At 47.2% G+C, this 22140-nt stretch overlaps 1 protein-coding gene across 1 annotated transcript; it reads left to right on the top strand.

Moving 5' to 3' along the window:
- The first annotated feature begins 974 nt into the window (after positions 1 to 974).
- On the top strand, positions 975 to 11934 carry LOC135400231 (procathepsin L-like). Its single transcript, XM_064632005.1, has 5 exons — positions 975 to 1267; positions 1914 to 2066; positions 5664 to 6043; positions 8274 to 8384; positions 11812 to 11934. The coding sequence occupies exons 1-5, from the start codon at positions 1019 to 1021 to the stop codon at positions 11909 to 11911; spliced, it is 993 nt and encodes a 330-aa protein (XP_064488075.1). The 5' UTR covers positions 975 to 1018; the 3' UTR covers positions 11912 to 11934.
- Positions 11935 to 22140: the final 10206 nt, after the last annotated feature.

Here is a 22140-nt window from a genome sequence, read left to right on the forward strand (position 1 = left end):
TTTGCGATCACGAGAGAAAGTTCCACGTATAACGCGCACCGCTGCATAATCCGCACGAAGACTTGTGCATAACACGTTACTAGTAATTGCGTTACTTGCAATCAATTACTTTAAAGGTAAAGTATTTTTTTGAAGAAATCAATTACTTTTCTGAGTAATCGATTACTTTTCCGGCAGAGATTGAAGTATCTTTCAGATGTTCTCCCAAAGTCAAGCCCCTCGTGCGGTCAGCCTTTTGGACTGTTCTACTATAGCAAGCGGAGGTCATTGTAACAGCACTATGGAATTTCAGGGTCTCTTTTCCTAACCTCTTCCTCAACACCAGTGTGCTAGTAAATGTAGCTTTTGAGGCTTAGTGAGTCATGGGGAAGTTCCGAGCAATGTTCTTCCACAATCGGGACAACGTGTTCCCGGGCGATCAATACAGTAGATGCACAGATCTACTTGTCATACGAGTGTTTGTTCTTCGTGTTGTTTCAGCTGTTCCGCTGTTAACCTTTTTCACTTTTTCTCTTAGGCACACAAAGACTTGTATAATTTGCGCGAATGCAGAGTAACGACCGGAGTAACGCTTTATTTTTCTACTTGATACTCAGTTACATCTGGATTCGAGTAATTGGTAATGGTAATCAATTACTTTTTCCGTAGAAGTAACTGTAACGGTAATCAATTTCTTTTCAGTAACGGGCACAAGTCTGCCCGGAGCAAGGGTCCTGAGGCCAAATTTGCTGATGTTCTCGCAACTGATTTCGCATTTCCACAGCGCTGAAAGCACGCATGACGCACATGTTTTTCTCGCACACAGTCAGGCTGGAGACAAAGGTTCGTATCATTTGAATTGTTCTCGGAAGGGTCCATTCAAGTCCTGCTGGGCTTCGTACTCGACCAATCACTGAACAGTCGATATCACTGACCATTTAGCCCATCGAATGAACGAGATAAGACTATCTCGCGCACTTTACAGGTGCTATAAATCTCGCATCCCGCATTCGTGTTCTGCATCCTGGTAATCGAGGCAATGTCTTTTCGGGTTCTTGCACTCTCTGCGGTTCTTTGCTGTGTCCTGGCACGGACAGTGCCCAGGCCGCAGTTAGACGAACACTGGGAAATCTACAAGGACATCCACAACAAGAAATATGTACCAGAAGAAGAACACGTCCGAAGACTCATCTGGGAAGAAAACTTGGACTTCATCCAGAGGCACAACCTAGAGTATGACCTGGGGCTTCGGACGCACACGGTGGCAGTCAACAGTTTTGCTGATTTGGTGAGGGTTCGTTTGGCTTTCGATAGAGACGTTGCAACGGGGAATGAAACGCTGTTACGAAAGCTCTTGATGCAATTGGAATTATTGAAGGCGTAACCAGTTGCATGTAAGTGGTTCAGAGGCAACCATATAAGGACCATCATTGCGCAACGTGAGAAATAAGAAGCTAGAAACTAATGTATATGTTACTGCTCGTGAAAGAGATCCCTCAAGCGATCCCTCCATGTATTCAGATGCTCTGACATATTGACCCGCCATGCTTTATCGGAAGAATCTCTGACGATTTCCTTAGGATTTATTTAATACTCGCCAAAATATTTCTCTCAGGGTACGCGTTTTGCCTCGTGTGTCGACAAGTGAAGCAGCACAACGGGACGCATCAAGAAGCTCCTAGCTTGCGCACTGGAATAGCTGCCTCCGACGTATTTGTGTGTGCGTACTGGTGGTATGGAGCGGGGATTTTTTAGGCTGGTGCACAAGGTCGACAAGATAAAGAGGTGGCGGGAGCGCCATTTTTATTGAACTTTCAGAAGGTATTAATGCCAACTACGTACGTCAGAAGAAGCGGTGCATGTAACTCTGTTGAGCAAGCTAATAAACATGACACTTAAAGTAACGCGTCCTTCATGATTCTTATTTGTTGCAGACATCGGAGGAGTACCGCCAGCTTTACCTCGGCTACCGTCCGAACCAGGGAAAGAAGACTGCACTGGGTGTACACAACGAAGCTTCTTTGTACGATATTCCGGACGAGGTCGACTGGCGTAAAGAAGGCTATGTCACTCCCGTGAAAAATCAGGTACGCCATTTTCAAGAGTTCTGCTGTTCTTTCTTCGTCTCTTTCTCTTGAAAGTAATTTACTGGAGGACTCACAAAACGCAAGAACGAAAGTAAAATTCTGATCACCGATGTGCACTGAATTGCACTAAGGCACAATAATACGACGTCCCTAAATGAGCGAGGTTTACAGCGAGGGCTGCAAAGCCACGCGAGGACGAGGCATGGCTACCTCTGCTATGGCTTAGCGACATCGCGTCCGGCGCCTCTGTTCCCAAAGGTGTACTCGCGAGAAACGCTGGAGCCGAAAACTGCACTCATATAATGTTGTCCAAAATGTGTATAGTTCGTCTATATCTCACATAATACCCCGTTATAGATATTTTAAACTTTGTACGCAATAAAAAACAGGCGCAAACGTCATTATGAAGGAAGTTCAGTATTATGTTCAGTGCACCTACCAAGCAGACAAATTTGTGCGCTGATTTCCGTGTTCTGTAATGACAGCTTTTGATACCGTTTATCCCTTGAGCATTGGCCCTCGTAACTTCGCACGCCACATGTATCTTCACTACGGCGTTGCTTACATTTTTCCTAGACTTTGCCCAAGTTTCGTAACATTTTATCATCGGTTTCGTATTCACAAAGCATCGCATCGCAATTTATTTACACAATAAAGTGAAGATGGCTAAAAATTGGTCTAATGTATTTTGACATCACATTATCACCAACAACCTTACAGAATTTTTACATTAACTTTTTAATGAGTAATGTACGTACTATTTTTATTGTGTCCGTGATGCGTGCAGTGTAGGCAATATCGCCACACAACATGAAGTCATCAGAAATACTGCACGTAGACTAATCAGAAACCTAGCATATACTAATTGGGAAATCATTGAAAACTTAGCAGAAAAACATCATAAACCAATGAGAAACTCAGTCATCAAGTATGCATCAGAAAAGACCGACCAATTCTAAACATAAATTCATCAGAAATTCGTCACAAGATTCATCAGAAATTCTGATGGCTCTGATGCCAAAAGTCATTGACTTTTCAACAAAAAATCATTAAACATTTTTGTAAGGGATAGGCGCGACATTGGTGAGCTGGCCAGCCGGTAAGTCTAGGTAGAATATATTCATGGATCTACTTCTGCCTGAACAGAAAAATAACTTGCAGTTCACAATAGATCATCGAGTAAAGTCGTTTTTTTTTCTCTCTCTCTCTCTCTCGTTCGTCTGGAAATGGAAAGTCGTTGCTACACGCTTTACACGTTCCGCATCACACATGATTCTTACTTAGCTCCGTCGCATTTCTGTGTGTGTGAAGCAGCGTGAACATGTGACATATTGAACATATAATTGTCTTCACCATAACGGAGCTTCTTGACGATGCACTCGAGCCTTCTGTTAAAATGTGGCAGTTAATGAAAAGGCTCCAGTAGTGGCGTAAAAGTGCGTGTCTCCATGCCACTAGTCCTTCATGACTGTGGCCGCGGTGGACGAATGAATGTTGTGTTTTGCTTAGGGTCGTGTGCAGATAATCTTCGCTCCTTGCAATCATTGGATCTCAGTTTCATTTATGGCTGCGCTATAAGCATCATGGCAGCCTCGAGTTGAAACTGGGCTTCACGCAACTTGTAACTTGTAACTGGTTACTTATTCAGTAACTGCCTACAGCGTAACGATATACTTTTCGAGGGAGGTAACTATAGCTACAGCAACTACACCAGTTTCGTTGAAAACAGCTGTAAAACTTAAATGGCGTACAGTTACTCAGGCTGTGGCATATTTTCCCGATGTGTCGGTTTCCAAAGGTCGTTTCGCAGTCCTTCAGAATAATACTGGGCGGGGCGATACTCTACACCAGAGCTGGTGGTGGTGTGGGGAATGAAATAATGAGTCCCTTCACAGTAAGCACCGAAGTCCTATGGCATCCAGAAAGGTGAAGCGAGCGCTGAGGGCACAGCGTTGGAGGGCTGGCTCGTTACGTGGCAGAAAATGTCTGAATTGTAAATTGTACTCCTTTCCGGTGCGGTTATCAGATAAAGGTGTAGGTAATGGTAGCAGCAATTTTAAGTTTCCCTTTACTAGCTAAATGTGGTAAGCCACATTTAGCTACGTAAAGTAGACATTAGAATGCTCCGCTCTTGTCATTAAAAGCAAATCTAACGGAATTTTTCTAAATGTTCTCTAGCTTGTTAATTGCTTTTTGTGCATGTGGGCCCCAACCGATATCAGCATACTCTAAACCTGAGCGTACATACGTTTTGTAAGCTTTAGTGTTGGGTGATTCATGTTTTAAATTACGCCTGATTAAGAAACCCGGAGAGTGCGTTTTGGAAGGTTGGTACTGTGGGCAATTAAGAAGAGTGCGCTCTAGATCCTCTACAGCACCGCAGTGACAGGAGCTGGGGGAGTCAAGTTGTCTGAAGCGGTAACGCCACTGAGCTGTAAAAGCCACATCTAGTCGCATTCTATGAATTACTGCAGCATTTTGACGATAGGTGTTTCGTGTCATGCGCAAAGCGAGCGTTGGATCAACTCTGCTCAGCATACCGATATTACTATTATACTACTGTTAATACTAGCGGGGCGCTTAATAATATTACCTTCGAAAAACAATCACAGCGTATGTGCAACAAGCATGTGATGTATATATCCGGCTGCCCGCCACATCAGCTGAAATAAAATAGTTGAGAGCCGCATTCACCCAGACGTTGATATTAAATGATAATTGGAAATTAACGAAATATCGAAGCAGAAGTGTGCAAGAAGCAGCTGTTCTTCCAGTAGAAGAACAGTGTCTGTTCGAAATATCGGTGACTTTCGGCCTAAACCTACCACTTCAATCTGTTATCATAGGATAGCTGAATATTCCACTATATAGTGTAACTTAGTCACTCTAGATCGGTAACTGTAATAAAAAAAGTAACTGTAGCTTAGTCACTGTTTTCGCAAGCCAGTTCTCACTTCGCTGCTCCATAGTAACTTAACGATGATTGGACTATGGTTTGTAATTGGGTATCGCGCCCACCATCTTGACTTCTTACTAATTTCCACAAGGTCAGTTATTCGCTTCCTTCGTGACGTCAACGTTGATCAGCAGCACGATCGGCTTCATCCAGGACTCGCAACCTCTGTTGAAAAAGGAACACATAAAAAAAAAAGAAAAAAACGGAGTTCACTCGATGAATATCATTGAAAATATACGACAATACATGCCACGTTATGATACGGTATGACCTCTCATCATTACAAACTTTCTAGACGCATTCTCAAATCCAGCTTACCAACGGCCTGCACTAAAGTCGTTGCTAATTCTGGAAAATGTAGGGCTTTAATCCTCATTATGATATTCATCATTGTACTGTATGGGACACGGTTGTCTAAAATCTCCAGCCCGTGTTGGAGCGATCCCCTATCGGCGTTGTCGCGCAAGAAGGAGATATACCAACATCCTCCATGAGGAGGCCGCGCTCGACTGCTCGTGTGTCCCAACCGTGTCCCAAACAGTACTTTTTTTACCAAAATAACACAGCTGGTTGTAGTGCCTGCTTCTTCTGCACATTTCTCGTGTCCAGAAATAAATTGTACTTGTCGACGTGTTATGCAGGGTAAGTGTCGTTCCTCTTGGGCATTCGCAACGACTGGAAGTCTCGAAGGGCAGCATTTCCGGAAGACGGGCAAGCTAGTCTCCCTCAGCGAGCAGAACCTGGTGGATTGTGATACACGATCATTCGGCTGCAACGGAGGAACCCAGTTCAGCGCATATCTGTACATTCAATCTAATGGTGGAATCGACACGGAAGAGTCATATCCGTACACGGCTCGTAACGGAAGTTGCAACTACGACCCAAGCCATGTCGGAGCTACTGCTGTAGGTTTTTATGTCGTCGAATCGGGCAGCGAAGATGGTCTAAAAAGGGCCGTGGCCAGAGCGGGGCCAGTCTCTGTACGTATCGATGCCAGTCATGACTCCTTCAAATTCTACAAGTAAGTTGCTCATCGTTTAATATCTCAAGTGATGTTCCTGGCTGGGCTAAAGATGTAGCGTGCCATTATGCACCTGCTGCCAAATTTTCCCACTTGTGAGCAGAGAGTCACAGAAAAATTTCCTTCGCTAAAAATTGTTAAAAAACTGTTTCGTGGCATGCGGAAAGCGATCGTTGGATCAACCCTTCTCGACATAGACGGGGGAGAATGTCAGAATAGTCCATTGGCCAGGACTCGAGCCAGGGGAGGCACTAGGCGTCCATGTATGGGACGACGGCCACCTCTCAGGAGCGCAGTACACGTCAGTTTCCGAGACGACAGATCTGCTTCTGTGGCGCTGTCGGCCTATTCACTCCCCACGACACCACAATGGGCTGGAACCCACTAGAGAACCAGCCTGTGCCCTGCTTCGTAGACAAGGTGGTAAACCATTAACACATCCATCACTAGGTGTGCGGATAAGCCTCGCATGCCAGATGGGGTGCAAATTTTGAGTCTGTGACCACAGCCCATTCCTGCGGAGCAAATCAACGATGTGCTGCAGAAAGAAAAGTATGGCATAGAGTTCCGCAGCTGTTGACGACGTTTGACGCGAAAGACGTCGTCCTTGCGCTACGCCTTCCGATGCAATACCGACGCGGGCTTTCCCTTTCTAGATGGGCCATCTGTATATGCTACTGCAGACGTAGAAAACTGCAGGCGGTAGGGTAGAATACCAAATATTACTTAGTTTTGGTGCATCGTAAAAATTCAACGAAAACTATACGATAACGATAATAATTGGGTGTAGATTTGCATGTAAGGCGGGTCAGCCTCTTTGAAAAGAAGAAAAGAAAAAGGAAACAACACAAAAAAAAGTAATCAAATCCAAGCTTAGCAACATGATGTCACTTGCTCCAAAGAAATCGGATGATTGGTTTATGATGATTATGATGGGGTTTTTTTTGCGTAAAAGCTACTAGGGCTGATTGGTTTATCATGTTCTCGGAAATGTTATCGTGAACACCTTCCGAAACCAAGGTAAATGTAAACTAGTAGCGAAAGCTATCTGGAATACCGTGTCAGACTTGTGGGCAGGGGTATATATCATCATGAGACACGAGCGGTACTGGATGTTGGTAGTAGGGGAACGATCGTCAGAGTAGGCTTGTTTATCCTTGCATCCCTGTATCCGTGCCGTGTGTTCGTGCATCGGAATACGAGCTACCACGCTTTTTGGGTTAAACAGAATGCGCATTTACATAATTGAGCTGTAGACCAAGGTTAACACGCGTGAACAGATGAATGCAATGGAACCCCTGTTGCTGGCCCTGCGAAAAAAGCTTTCGTCATGGCGAAACTACCCATGAGGTCGGCGTGAGCGCCAGCAGGAATCAGCTGTGCACCAACGATGTTTTGCAACGGACCCATTATGACCGGTCACTGAAGAAATGCTAACCGGTCGCTAAGACTTAGCTCATTCACTCATTAGAAAGCTGCATTGCCAAAGGTAACCCGTACCGCATGGAGTTCAGTTGAGCTCAAATCTTGCGGTGCATGTGCTTCTCGGCAGCGCAGTGTTTCGTTGCCATGACAACCGCGCCGCGCCGCATCTGTCACGCATGAAAGTTCAACAGCGTGGACAACCAGACACAAGACGTCACAACGATCGGGTACAGCTGTACCTGGCTATCGTTCCTGCCGTCAACAGCGATCAGGAAAACTTGGCGTTTCAGCGCGCTTATCATGCGCTCTTGTGCCATTTTTTGCCATTTCACTGCAGTCGTGTTAGCCCGAGCACAAGCGTACGGCTTTGCACCGTTGGAAGTCGGATCGGGCTCGGATCTGGTATCCATGAATGGTACAAAACGCATGGTGCTGCTTGAGAAACACTGTAGATACCGCTTTCGCATACACATTGCCGTGCGAAGTTTACGGACGCACTACGGCAGTGTTATGGTGGTGATGGATTCCCTCTCCATAGCCGGCCGCGCTCGGTTGGGCAACGACACGACTATCTCAGTGGGGGATCGTGCGTACTGGGCTGACCCCACAAGGCACCGTGCCGACATTGGTCTTAAAGCGCTTAAGGGACCCGCACAGGCACACAGCCAGCGCCCGGATTCGAACCCTGCTCGCCACCCGGTGCACTAGAGCGTGACTCCTGCTGCGCCTGCATGAGCCAATCACCTGCGATTTCAGATTTATGGGCAGATTTGACATCAGATCGGCGCTTTATGTTTCATTGCAGAAGCGGCGTTTACAACGAACCTGCCTGCAGCTCTGAAGATCTCCACCATGGGGCCCTTGTGGTTGGCTACGGCACAGGGAGTGATGGCGACTACTGGATAGTCAAGAACAGGTTAGTGACAGCACTTTTTTTTTCTTTTAATGGCAGCTGATACATGACACTCGCGTGCGACGTCACGTGCACTCCAAAAACAGAACTTCACCGCATATCACGCTGTGCGCCAACCATTGCCAAGAATGATTGCTACTGAATGAAGTTATCGCTACTGATTCGAAGAGAGAGGTGGGCGTACGCTTTTACTGGCGATTATCATATAGCCAAATTGCCACAAAAAGGCCCACGCCCACCTCTCACAGGTTAGAGACATCACGTTTTTTCTATTCATGGCAGCTGAGACGTGACGTTCGCGTGCATCGTCACGCGCTGAATTTTGTATTGTATCCCTTTGACTGGTCGAGCGTGTAAATGTACGCGCCAACGCGCGCAATGTACAGGGTGCGTGCTGGAAAAGTACACATTGTGAGAACGATGACGCGCTGGTTCGTTGGTTCTATGGGCAAATTCCTGCCCATACAACACAGTGACGTCAAAGGAATGTCCTGCGGATATACGTTTGGCAGATATGCGACTTCCCCAGGATGTCCCTGCATATCACGCGGGGGTCCTCGCGGCATCTCGGTAACTACCAAAAGACGTCCCATAGCTCATCCTTGAAACGTGGCGTGAATTAGCTGATGTCCGAATAAGCAGTTCGTGTCAAAGTTCACTTGAACACCGCTCCGGGGCCTGCGAAGCGGGAAGAGAGCCGCCCCACAGAGCTCCCATAGAGCCAACCCATAGCAGAAAACAACGCCTTCCTAACGATGGTCACCCCTCTCACTGGAGTGAGTTCACCCAAACACATTTCGCAGTTACTTCTAAGCGCCGCCGCTAGGGTCCGCAAGCCGGAACGGCGCTCAGGTTAGCTTTGATGACAGCTGCACATGCTATACGTTGTCCTTCTGGACGTACCGCGTGTTTTCCAAAAGCTTCCTTTGTCAGACAACACGAAAATGACAACCTTGTCCTTTACGAAGTTTTTGCTTTTCAGAGTTGAACACTGAGTGGTTCGTAATGTGAACAATATAATCTGCATACTATACTGTGTGAATACCCAAGTTGAAGAGCAATGTTCGTTTCTGGTTCCGTTGAAACAATAATTCATAATGATTCGTACATATTTGATCGCTGTGTATATACAGGTGCGTGATATCTCAAAAGTACGGTTTTATCGATTTCTCCAAGGTAGGACGCCTCAAAACCAGCTCCATTTTCTCCCTCATGCTGAAGAGTTTAAGAATTTCCAAGATAAATAAGGATCAAAGTTATATAAGAATATAGAAGATAAGAATATATACATATCTTTTTAAAGCCAGTCGAATAAACACGTGTATCAATACACTTAATAGACTCCACAACAAGATCTCTAATTCTTCAAGAAAAGAGAAACCCAGACGTTGTTCCTTCCCAATTGAAAGAAAATTGTGGTGCCTTACTGGGGGTTGGCATTGCAACTTGGGGCACGCACATAGGGGACCGCTATCAGGGACCCGCTCCGATGAAGAATGCGCCAGTGCCGGGTTCCGTAACCATATGTCTCAAGCTCGTATACCAAGGTAAATACAGGTACAGCGCCCTCCTATTATCACTCCCGGGGCAAAGATAAGTAATATGCTTCGGGGCATTAACCTCCTCCAAGAAACTGTGCAAAAAAACATAAGATCTTATTTGAAAATATGCTTTCGAAAAGTGACGTTGTTGTGCGCGTTCTCTGTTCTCGTAACCGCGAGAGGTATCGCCGCTTCGGACTGATTGACATGGCTAGGGTGCGCTGGCTGCGGTAGCTGTTCGGTAACGTTCTCATACTATGCTAGTTATCGTCCGTTGACTCTGCGAGTTACATCCGACTCTGTGGTTCCCCTTTTGTGTTCTCCATTCTGTCAGTATCTGAATTATTTGGGGTTTCACGGGTCGTGCGCGGCGCGCGGGTGGAATACAGGGGAGGGGAATCCTACAAGGTGCAATGCCAACAGTATAGGGCGCCACAGTTTTCGTTGACTCTTGGAATTACGTCCACGAATTACATTGACTGAGATGGGGCTAGTGCTTTGCCAGGCGGATGTGAAGAAAGTGTTTCCATTGGTTGAACAATGTCAGGTGCGGAGCGTTCCATCGAGGGAGGACAAGCGAAACATTTTGTCTAGTGGGCTGTATAATAGGGCGTTTTAGAAACCACACGGACGTAATTTTGTATCGGCAGGTTCTGAACACCTAACTCGGCGCACTTGATATGCTAAGCCCCACTTCACATACACTATTATTTATATGCAACTGCGTTTTAAACATCTTCCAAATTCGAGGACACCGCCGACCGTGGTGCTGAGCGGTGCCGAGAAGCTCCAGAAAAACAGGGGGAGGTTACGCTTTGACCGGTTGCCCTGTGCCCCTACCGGTTGCCCTACGTCATAGCGCTTTCGTACCGAGCAGTTCGGCGTCACAGGTTTCACCGCTTCCCTGTTTACAGGCATCTCTGTTTGGACCGGAAATTAAGCACTTGGGCTGCGTGTTAGGTGCTACGTCTTACCGAGATCGGACGAGGAGGAGGGGAGCCAAGAATGAAAGCATCTCCTCATATACAAAGTGCCATACATAACTCCGTGACTCGGGAGCGCAGCGTGAAGGGGTTTCGACGGAGATGTCTGGTACCCATAAATCTACATTTCAACAACGCTTTCGTGCTATATTCGAGATTGGATTCACAACCTCTTTAACCAAACCCCGATCATAACACGAATTGCACGAGAGTATAGGCCCGGCCCTATGTTCGTCACGAGGCAAAATTTGCTCTCCCAATGCAATTCACCATTGCGCCATCGGAAGGTGGACACCATATAAATGGTTCCGAAAGCAATATGAGTCATTCGCCTTATTATTTTAAAGTGGCCGAGAGAACATTACTGATGTTTGACCTGGGCGCTTCCTTGATCCTATCGATTTCGTAGAGTTTGATTTCGATCTAGTAAAACTCCCTCTTACTATAAGTTAGTGTTTCGTTGCATCATTTAGTTGAAATACTTGACGTGACATTTACCGTGTATTCACACGAGCGACGTTACCCCAGAGGCGGAAGAAGCGAAAAGCGTCATAGCTTTCTGCTGTTACGTCAGCACGAGCGCTCAACATCGTGTCTTCACCTACACTTCTAACCGTGGGGAATATCCTGCAACACAGCCACAAGATATTCCGTAGCAGACGACAGGAAAACCCGCTGACGGTGTCGTCTGCTACGTGTCGTCTGCTAAATCCGCAGCATTGCCACTTCCGATGTCCAGCACCGTGTGAATCCTCAACATAACATGGGACGGAACTTGGTCTCTGCAAGCAGTGTTTTCGCTTTTTCTTCCGCTAGAATATTCCGTGAGGATGTCGCTCGTGTGAATACACGGTTAGCAGGAGTGGATGCTAACGTACTTGACATCTTTCTTCTTCTTTTACGCAGCTGGGGAGAACAATGGGGAGAAAAAGGCTACATTCTCATGAGCAGAAACAAGGACAACCAATGCGGCATCGCAAGCGAAGCATCTTACCCCCTTGTTTAGTGAAATAAAGGCTGGTTTCACAGTAAGAAGGATTGCACGTAACAGTTGACATATAGCCATAAGTTACTTTTATTCCAGTATATCTAATTTCCTTGAAACGGGAAGAGTGAACTGTCCACGCATGTCCCAGTGGGTCTTGCGTGTCAGTCAGATCAAAAGAATAGTATCTGTATTCAAAACAGTCTTCCAACTATCTTTCGTCGTGCTTGGGTCCCCAAAGGCCGGGATTGTCTGCTAGACCGGAACGGCTCGAATGTGCTAGCTGAGTGTTGGTTATATTCCCCTAAGCCTGGGGAGCTAAACAAAGGACAAACACGAATGAGTGTGGTCTCGTCCGTCTGTGTTTCTTCATTGTCCGCATGTTCCACGACTAAAGGAATGGTTACTTACAAGAAACCTACATCAGCTTGCTTGTATTTTATTTCTTTGCACAAGCTAGGTTTCCGAACCAGCTCAGCCAAGTCAGTGCCGGATGGTCGGTCTTGCGCGCATGAGTACCTGTGTAGTTACCGCTCCTTAACATGTTCCTGTTGTACCGTACGGTTGCCTTTCTTGCACCTACATCACAACTGGTTACGGGCCCTGTTGTGATTGATCACGTGGTCTTTCCGGCCGTGAAGCACAGTTGACCACAGCGCATGCGTAGTATTCACATTCAGACGAGATGGTTGAGGTGAGGGAGAAAGTAGCAAACGACAGACGGACTGCGAAGAGGAAGGTTCCCGGATACCGTTTCTTTTTCTCTTAGTAGTAAACAATATTGCCATAGCCACGGTGAAATGAAGAAACTAACAAATAAAAAAATACGCTGTCATCATCGTGCTATGGTGGAGTACAGTGCTTGGAGTCTATGTTGTGTAAGTCATGTCTTGACGTCACGAGTAGGCAAGCGAATGACGCACCCTCGGTATCCAGTGTTGTGCTTTGTTTTCATGCTGTCGTGTAGTATTAAGAGCATTACCGAGAATGGAGTCATCAAAATGTAAAAATAAAATGAAAAGTCACTGAGATGTCATCGCACAACAGTAATAGCCATTTCCCGCATTCAATACCAGACGATAATTTTAGTTTTCGTTTCTGTTTCCGGTAATGGAGGACAGTCGTATGCGTTGTTTCCGTTATCGTTGCCATCTCCAATTTCGGTAATACAATACTGTTTCTGTTTCCGTTATCATTACCTTCACCCTTCCCTGATGAAAACTGAAGTGTCAAGGGAACAGTAATTAAGCAAACGCTTGAAATAAAGTCCTCACTTGTTTGTGGCAATGAGCAGATATATTGTAGTGAGGCATCACACGCGTTGTAGGTGATGACCGCTGGGCGGATTATTTATCAATTTTTACAAACTCCTCATTGAAAAATACGGTTGATAGGACGCTCTTTACCCCTTTGGTTGTTCTATTTTGCTTCTTAGTTTGTCGTTTCAGAAACCATATACTCTGAAAAAAAAAACAAAAAAAAAACGTGTCTTTCCCTGTGTAGGGAGGGACGTATCGATGGCATAAGAATAGATGTAGGAGTAGCTGTCGTAGGACACTGCTTAAGTGAGTTAGGTTGTGCTTCATTGAAGTTCAGGTAAGCCATACTTTGTGTAAATTCGAACTATCACAAAATTTTGTACGGCCTGCTACGTTTTTAAGGTATTGAAAAGCCACCCTTGCAGAAAATGGAGGAAAGGAAAGGTATAAGGCCCGACTCGTAGCCAAAGCATTCACGCAAGAGCTAGGAATTGATTATGTTGAGACGTTCTGGCCGTTTTAAAGCTGACCAGTCTTCGAACCCTGCTTTTTTTTTAATTCCGTGTCAGCGCCGCGAAGCAACTGTGGCTATGAGAGGCGTACAGACGTGGACAGATGTAGAGAGGAAAGCAGGAAGGAGTGGGGGGAGAGGGGGGTCAGTACGCGTCCTGGGTGGACTTCAGGTGGAACCGTGCCGACATTCGTCAGGAAAGTATTCGGAAAACCCAGGGAAAACCTCAGACAGCACAACCGGTGACAGAATTCGAACCAGTGTCACCCCCCAGTCTCGGCGTGGAAAGCGATCATCCTGACCACAATGCCACGGGAGCTGGTAAACACTGCTTGCGATCATCAACGAAGAAGATATGGTAATGAGACAGCTGGATGTAAAAACGGCGTATCTCCACTGAGAACTTCAAGAAATGGTGCACATCAAGTTACCGCCAAGCACTGACCCGGAATAAAGTCAACGGGAGGTATGTAGAGTCCGCAAGTCTATATACGGGCTTAAAAAAGCAGGTCTGACTAGAACCTTAGACACCATACCGATATCTGCTAGCTACAGACGTCTCGAGACGGACAGGTGTGTCTACTTTGAACAAAAGCACGGCGGAAAAATCATCCTCGGAATTTACGTCGATGACCTGCTGCTCTTAGCAAGTAGCGGGAAGTCCATGCGGAGGACTTTGAAATTCCTGAAAGCAAAGGTGGATCTGAAAAAAAAACTTCGGAGAGCCGAATCGGATCGTCGTAATTGAAGTCCAGAGGAACAAGAAAGAAACAACAACAACAACTTTATTTTGGCTTTGGAGAGTGGGGAGGTTCATCGCCAGAGATGATACTCTACCCCATTGCTGGTGTCCAGAGATGTCAAAAGAGCTTTGAGCGCAGAGCGTTTCTGGGCTGGATTGGGCCAGGGACCCATCAATTTCGATAGGGAGAAGGGGGCGAGAGTCCAGCTGACGAAGAGACTCGGAGAGTGCGGCTCGGGAAGGTTACAAGTGAGGGCAATGAAGAAGAATATGCTCCAGATCCTCAAGAGCACCACAGTGGCAGCAGGTGGGAGAGTCAACTTGTCTCAAACGGTAACGCCACTGAGCTGTATAGGCCACATCGAGGCGCATTCGGTGGATTAATGCAGCATCTTGACGAGAGGTGTTTTGTGGCATGCGGAAAGCAAGCGTTGGATCAACTCTGCTCAACATAGAGGGGGGGGGGAATGTCGGTTGTCCACTGGCGGGAGGCCAGGGGTGTCACGAGGCGTCGCAGAATGGAATGGCGATCTCCTCTCAGCAGAACAATACTGTTCCGTTTCCGATATGAGAGTGCTCCTTCTGCGGCGCTGTCGGCTTCTCGTTCCCCATGACACCACAATGGGCTGGAACCCACTGGAGAGCTAGTCGGTGGCCTGCCGCATAAATAATGTGGTAACCCATTAACACATCTGTGACTAGGGGTGCGGATGGGCCTCGTATGCAGGAATTTTCAATTGCTTGAAGTGCAGATTTGGAGTCTGTAAAGAGTGCCCATTCCCGCGGTGTAAAATTCGTGATACGATGTTGTAGAAAGAAAAGGAAGGCATATAGTTACGCAGCTGTGGAGGAGGTTGGATGTGAAAGGCGTCTTCCATGCACTACGCCTTCGGATGGTATGACGAATGCTGAGGCGTACTTGTTGTTTCGGGATGCGCTATCGGTATATGCTCCCGTAAACGTAGAAAACTTCTCGTCTACCAGAGCATGAAAATGGGCTCGGAGGACTTCAGGAGGGACCTGATCTCTTCTTTCCAGAAGGTTTGGGAGGCGTACAAAAGCAGCCGGCGGTACCAGGTAGAGACCAGGAGGCTTCCGGCGGCATAATGTCCTTAGCTATGAAGCCAGTGAAAGTCTGCGTGTCCTCTGCGCTAGTCGGTAGAAGTCGCTTTCAAGGCGCTATCTAATTTTCCTGAGGAACGGGTGACGGGGAATGTGAGCACGCAGACGAAGGAAGTGTGGGGCCGTTTCATGTTCACGGAGACCCTCAATCGGAAGTTCACCAGCTTCAGTGCACAAGAAAGGAAGGAGCATTAGCATCAGCCAGGAGCGATACATCTGTGGCGGCCCGTGGACGACGATGACGACTTGCCTCTGCTGCCACGCGCTACGGCGCTGGCACAGCAGTTCTACCGGCACTGTCCTAGTGTGAGAACACGTCCTGCCCGTGGGGACATTCCCCAACCGCCGGTCAGGACTCATGTAGAGGGACACCACCTCCTCTACATTTGGTGACCCGAACAACGAACACAATATTCGGCGTAATTCGGTCATTCAACATCCTAAATTTTTCGGCAAACCAGCAGCGAACCCCCTCTAGCAGGCAAGGCGCACCGCGACCACTGTTCCACCGGGGGCCCGCAGGGAGACCACAGTAAGCTGACTTTTCGGCCTCCACCTGCTTCATGATGGTCCTCCCCGGCACTTCTCTGGCGGCAAGCGGCATTCACGCTGTCGTACCGGTCGCGGTACTGTCGCCCACTCATCAACGCACTCAGCCAGCAACAATCAGCACTCAACAACTCAATCACTCAGCAACAATCAACGCTCGGCAGCAATCTCTCAGCATGCACTCAGCGCAGTCAACAAGGGCTCAACGCACTCAGCAGACGATCAGCAACCACTCAAGCACCCAACCACTCAACCAATCGGCATTCACATCTCATCACTGGAACCCGCCCGGATCGCAGCACTCTTGTTCCCGCCATCCCGCTGCTGCTGCATCAACAGCCACAAGGACAAGCCCGTCCAGCCGTCCACAATCTACGAGCCGTCATCATTCTCCTCTTCGTAGTATCGACGCCAACCTCAACCGCATGCACTGCTCCGCGTCTGAGGGGGGGGGGGAGTGATGTGGCGGCCCGTGGAAGACGACGACGCGCCTCTGCTGCCGCGCGCTACCGCGCCTAGCAGCCAGTTCTACCGGCACCGTCCTAGTGTGAGGCCACGTCCATCATCGCCGGGCAGGACTCATGTAGAGGGACACCACCGCCTCTACACATCAATGAAGTATTGCATCAACGCCACATGGATGGTAACCCCGTGAAGACGCCACTGAAAATCCAACACCAGGACATGGAGAACAGCTAGTTCTGTAGTGGACATAGATGGGTAGAAATCCAGCGAACCGGTAGAGATGTAGGAAGGGAGTTGCCTCAGGACAGAAGCCGCCGATATTTCGAACAGAGACTGTTCTTCAAAAAAAGGTTGGGCCAAGCTTGGGGACTGACATTGGCCTTACTCGGCCAGACTTAATACTGCCAGCCTTGGGCCACTGTAGCAGACCGACCTATAAGACATGGGGCCAACACAGGGCCAGTGTCGAACCAAGTCTGGGCAATAGCGCCGGCTTTTTGTCGGCTAGATGGCGACCCACCGATTAACAGCAACGATGGGCCAACTATGCCCAAGCAACAAACAATATTTGGGTCAAGCTTGACAATAGCTAGGCTGGCCTACCCGGCCTTGGCTGGTGCATTATCGGTCAGCAAGCTTGTTTTTTGATACAGATCTGTACCCTGGCCAACGACTTACCAAGCACTGGCTACCAAGCACAAACAGCTCACAAAGAAAAGAAATTGCATTTTTTTTTCCGAGGAAGAAAAGACACTATACAGGTTGTCTCGCGAGCTTCCACAAATTCGAGAGTCCTGTTCGCGTATGAGTCAAAATGAGGGGTGAGGTGTGTGAGGTGAAGTTTAATTCTGCGAGTACACAAACAACATAAAATGAGGAATTGCTTGTCGTATAAGCTCACCATGAAGATAACGTCTCTGTTTCTTACTGCTTTTGGCTTGAGACAATAGCACGTGGCCAATCGAAAGTCGAACTTATGCAGTGCTACACCATTCCGCGTTTACCTCTCCCCAAGGCAACATACCGAGATTTAACCAAGCTTGGCATGAGATTGGCTGGCCAAGCAAGTCGTGCTTGGCAAGTGCTTGGCCAACGAGGTCGTTTCTTGGTGCAGATTTGCCCCCAGGACGACGGCTTGCCAAACCTCTTTCTGCCTATCATTATGAAAGATTGCGCCAACGTTGGCTGGCCGAAAGAGTCGTTGGCCAACTGTCGTCCGACTTTTTGCCAACCGTCAAAGCGTCTTTTCTTCAACTGCATTGTTTTCTGGTTTGTTTGCCGTGCAGGACCGACATTGGTCGCCTTCATTATGCCAAACTCTCAATAGCACGCCAGTAGCACTTCGCACAACATTCTCGGTCCAACATCGTTCGTCAACCACCACTGTGAGCGACATCAGACCGAAGTGGGTTCAAGGTGCAGTGGCCGATTAAGTCGCTTGCCCACTAGCCGATGGTTGGCAGTCGGCAATTTCCATTTGGGAACAATACTAAAAACTATTGAATATTATTTTATTCGTTGTTTTATAACACGGAGCTATTTCTAGCACTTTCATTTGGAATACTACAAACAGTTAGTAGTCTTTGAGAGATATTTCACTCAACTGGTACGAAGATCCTACTCAACAAGCAAAGGTTGGGCCAAGCTTGACAACAGTTGGGCTGGCCGGCCTATACCTGGGCAGGTTCGCGGCTGGGCAGGCCTACCTGGTACTCATCGGCCAACAAGCTTGTTTCCTGATACGGATCTGTACCCTGACCAATGACTTGCCAAGCACTGGCCGGCCTGTATTGCGCCAAGCGTCTTACAGAGTAAAGACCTGCCTATCACTATGCTACATAGCGCCAACGTTGGCTGGCCGAAGGACTCGTTGGCGAACTGTCATCTGACACTTTGCCAACCGTTGGCCATCGGCCACATAGCCTGCACCCGTCGTCAGTTTCTCGGTGGCTGTCGCGAAGAGCAGACGTGTACTCGGTTGCTCCGCAGTTCCCGCACCCGCTCAGTTTCTGGCTGACTGATGAGCAGTCGCAGGGGAAAGAGGTGGGTGATTTACCGATGTTTGCGCATTGTTTTACCGTGCTTGTGTTAAGCCTTTTCTCGCTGTACGCGCATTTTAGACTTGTTTAGCGGAGTACCCGTACCAAGCCTGTTGACGCACGTTTATCGTCGTGTGGCTAGTGGTTGCCGCCTTGTGTTAGCCGCGTAGTGTTGTGACGCTGTGGCTAGGCCTAGTCGATTGCCTTTTCCCTGATGTGTACCGTTTTCACCGTGCTGTTTAGCAGCAGCGGATAAACCTTTTCTCTCGCATGCCGAGACTCGTTCAGCAGTGTTGGCATTTTTACCTGCCGCTAGTGTCTTGTTCTGTCTTTTTCGCGACCGGCTGGGGACCGCAGAGCGACATTTGTGCCTTGCCCGAAACTCCCGGAGCAGAGGGAGCATCGCAAGGATCACCTTGCGTTTTTCGGCTGTGAATTTTCCCCTGTTACGTGCCTGTGACACATGACCCTGTGTTGTAGTTGCTGGTCTTCTCCAGTCCCCTTGGCCTTTTACTTATTGTTGTTTCAGCTCTCTCGGCTAGAGGAGTGTCTTCGATACGTATTTTGCGTTAATATCTTTCTTCGATATTACCCTCCTTTCCTCCCTTTCTGCTGGTATGTATATGCCCAGCAATATGGCTACTCTTTAACCCGATGACGTGCAGGCTCTGCTCCAAAGTTTTGTTCAGTTTAATTGTGATAAAGTGTTCCCACTCGCTTTACCTTCCTTCAGTGTATACCCAAACAAAGTTAAGATGCTTCTCCTGAGGAACTGCGGTAAAGTGCAGTTAATTGGCTTCCCATATCCTAATATGGAGTGGACATTCTTTTGACGTACATGGCTTCTGGGTTACTGGCATGTAACGGAACAAATGACCATCGTTCGAGTCCGTCTATTACGTTGTTCAAATCGAACGAAAGCAAATTGAGAAGCGGATCTCTGGAGCACAGTCAATTAACCCTCGATTTATGAATTCCCTCGTTTCATGAACGGTACCCTCTTTCCGACAAATCCCCTTCCTCATTTCACACCTCGATTAATGACGGATTTTCCGGATATGTTACCCGTTCATGAACCGAGGGCTGATTGTGCTGGGTCAACGGGCACTCCACGCTCCCATTCTACTTTAAAACCGGTTGCCATAGAAATCGTGCTATTTTTCGTCCATTATTCTGCGAACACGTGAACGGCCCCCTTGTGACAGTTTGTAACACCTCACGTGAACCCATCACTGCTGAAAGCCAGATAAAGCTAAGCACGTGAGTACACAGTGCTATCAATAGCCTGTTGACGGAAAAATATAATGGACAAAAGGGTGATTCACTATGTGCATCTGGTGACTCTCTGATAATGAGTGCGAAGATGGGATTGACGCCATTGTCAAGTATGATTTCCCAAGAATTAATTACTGGTCTTTGCCTGCATGTGATCAGTCCTGTTCTGTGAAAGTGGGTCTGGTACAAACATTCTAGAGCTCCACCACCCGCGACAAAAGTACTGGTCAAAATTTGAATCTTACGAAATATAACATTTATGCGGATCTGAGCATAAGCTAGTGGATTGATTCCCGCTCTTCTTTGCGCTTTGTAGTGTGCGCGTACTCTGCATTAATTTGCATACTTGACAAGCTCTGTCATTGCTTGAGTGACAACCTATTGTAGTGGTAACCGATTTGCTGATCTTTGAATGCATTAAGCCGTCGTAGAAATTCCCAGCACGCCTCTAAGTTACCCGTTGGGAGTGTTCTGGTATGACTTCCTTGGTTCTATAGGGTTGGGCAATAATGCTGTAATGGCAGTTCAGTGTATTAGTGAGCATAGGGACAATACTGCCAAAACTTTGAGTTAGGTTAATGAGTGGGGATTTTTTTACGGGTGGTGGCTCTTTAGGTATTTGTGGACTGTTCGCTGTGCTCATCATTGCACAACTATTGAAAGACAGGTATTGTTGCGAATAAGTTAGCTTACCATAGAAGTTAATACAAAAGCTACCGTCACAAATATTTACCTCTACACCAAAGAAATTGACGGTTTCAGCCCTATACAAATGGGTGAATTTTATGGTAGAATGCACGTTATTGAGATCGTGAATGAATATTATAATGCCTAAACAGAACGTGTCCATATCATAAATCTGTCGTCGAGGAAGTGAGATTGGTTTCTATATGGGCGACCCGTTAGGTATTTTTGTTGGCAGGTACCAACCGACGTGACTTATTGCTACGGAATTGAAGACAAAAAAAAAACGCACGCTCGGAAGTGCTTGGTGCAAGTACCCACGTGCCACGCTGGCGCATGCATTTATTAGCAACCTCTTTTTTTTTCACCGGTGAAGAACCGGTGAAAAACCGGTGAAACCGGTGCTAGAGCGCGCCATCAACATACTCCCACTTGCGCTCGTGCACAAGTTACGAATAATCGAAAGTCAAAAATCCCCCGCACAAAAAGAGTTGTTCACATGAGAAACAGACTTCGTCAACGAGTCCGCTACCATATCTGTAGTTCGCACGAACGAGACGTGAAAAGTTCCTTCTTCTACCCCGTGTCTTGCAAATAATTATTCTTAAGGCTTATGTGCTTCGACCTCTGATGTTGGCTTGGGTTTTCGGGGAGTCGCTCCCCAAAGCAGTCGCTGATGACCTTAACGTTCGGTCAAAACTCTGTCACTACGGCTGGAGCCAAGATCACTCCATTCATATAATCCCCTCCACACTCTAATAAAGCGACCATTAACTCCGGCCGTAGAAACCCGTACGGACTCTTTCTTCCCTCTGGGCTGTGACCCACAATTCGCATGCACCTTTAAACACGTCACACCTAACCATTTAAATACCCTGCCAATGATGAATAGCGGGAATCAATCCACTGGCTTATGTTCAGATCCGCATAAATGTTATATTTCGTAAGATTCAAATTTTCACCAGTACTTTTGTCGCGGGTGGTGCAGCTCTAGAATGTTTGTACCAGACCCACTTTCACAGAACAGGACTGATCACATGCAGGCAAAGACCAGTAATTAATTCTTGGGAAATCATACTTGACAATGGCGTCAATCCCATCTTCGCACTCATTATCAGAGAGTCACCAGATGCACATAGTGAATCACCCCTTTTGTCCATTGTATTTTTCCGTCAACAGGCAATTGACAACACTGTGTAGTCAAGTGCTTAAAGTTATCTGGCTTTCAGCAATGGTGAGTTCACGTGAGGTGTTACAAACAGTCACAAGGGGGACCGTTCACGTGTCCGCAGAATAATGGACGAAAAATAGCACGATTTCTATGACGACCGGTTTTAAAGTAGAATGGGAGCGTGGAGTGCCCGTTGACCCAGCAAAATCAACCCTCGGTTCGTGAACAGGTAACGTTTCTGGAAAATCTGTCATTAATGGAGGTTTGAAATGAGGATTTGTCGCAATGAGGGCACCGTATAAAAAACGAGGGAATTAATTAACGGAGGGCTAATTGAATGTGCTCGAGAGGTCCGCTTCTCAATTTGCTCTTATTCCACTTAAACAATGTAATGAGACGAACTCGAACGATTCTCATTTATTCCGTTACATGC

Source organism: Ornithodoros turicata, chromosome 7 (assembly GCF_037126465.1).
Source record: "Ornithodoros turicata isolate Travis chromosome 7, ASM3712646v1, whole genome shotgun sequence".
NCBI classification, from domain to species: domain Eukaryota; kingdom Metazoa; phylum Arthropoda; class Arachnida; order Ixodida; family Argasidae; genus Ornithodoros; species Ornithodoros turicata.

Excerpts from the sequence above, each read along its gene's own strand:
- LOC135400231 (XM_064632005.1), top strand. The coding sequence starts at position 1,019 with ATGTCTTTTCGGGTTCTTGCACTCTCTGCGGTTCTTTGCTGTGTCCTG. Across the intron at positions 1,268-1,913 it reads TCAACAGTTTTGCTGATTTG|ACATCGGAGGAGTACCGCCA; the intron begins GTGAGGGTTCGT and ends TATTTGTTGCAG. Across the intron at positions 6,044-8,273 it reads GACTCCTTCAAATTCTACAA|AAGCGGCGTTTACAACGAAC; the intron begins GTAAGTTGCTCA and ends GTTTCATTGCAG.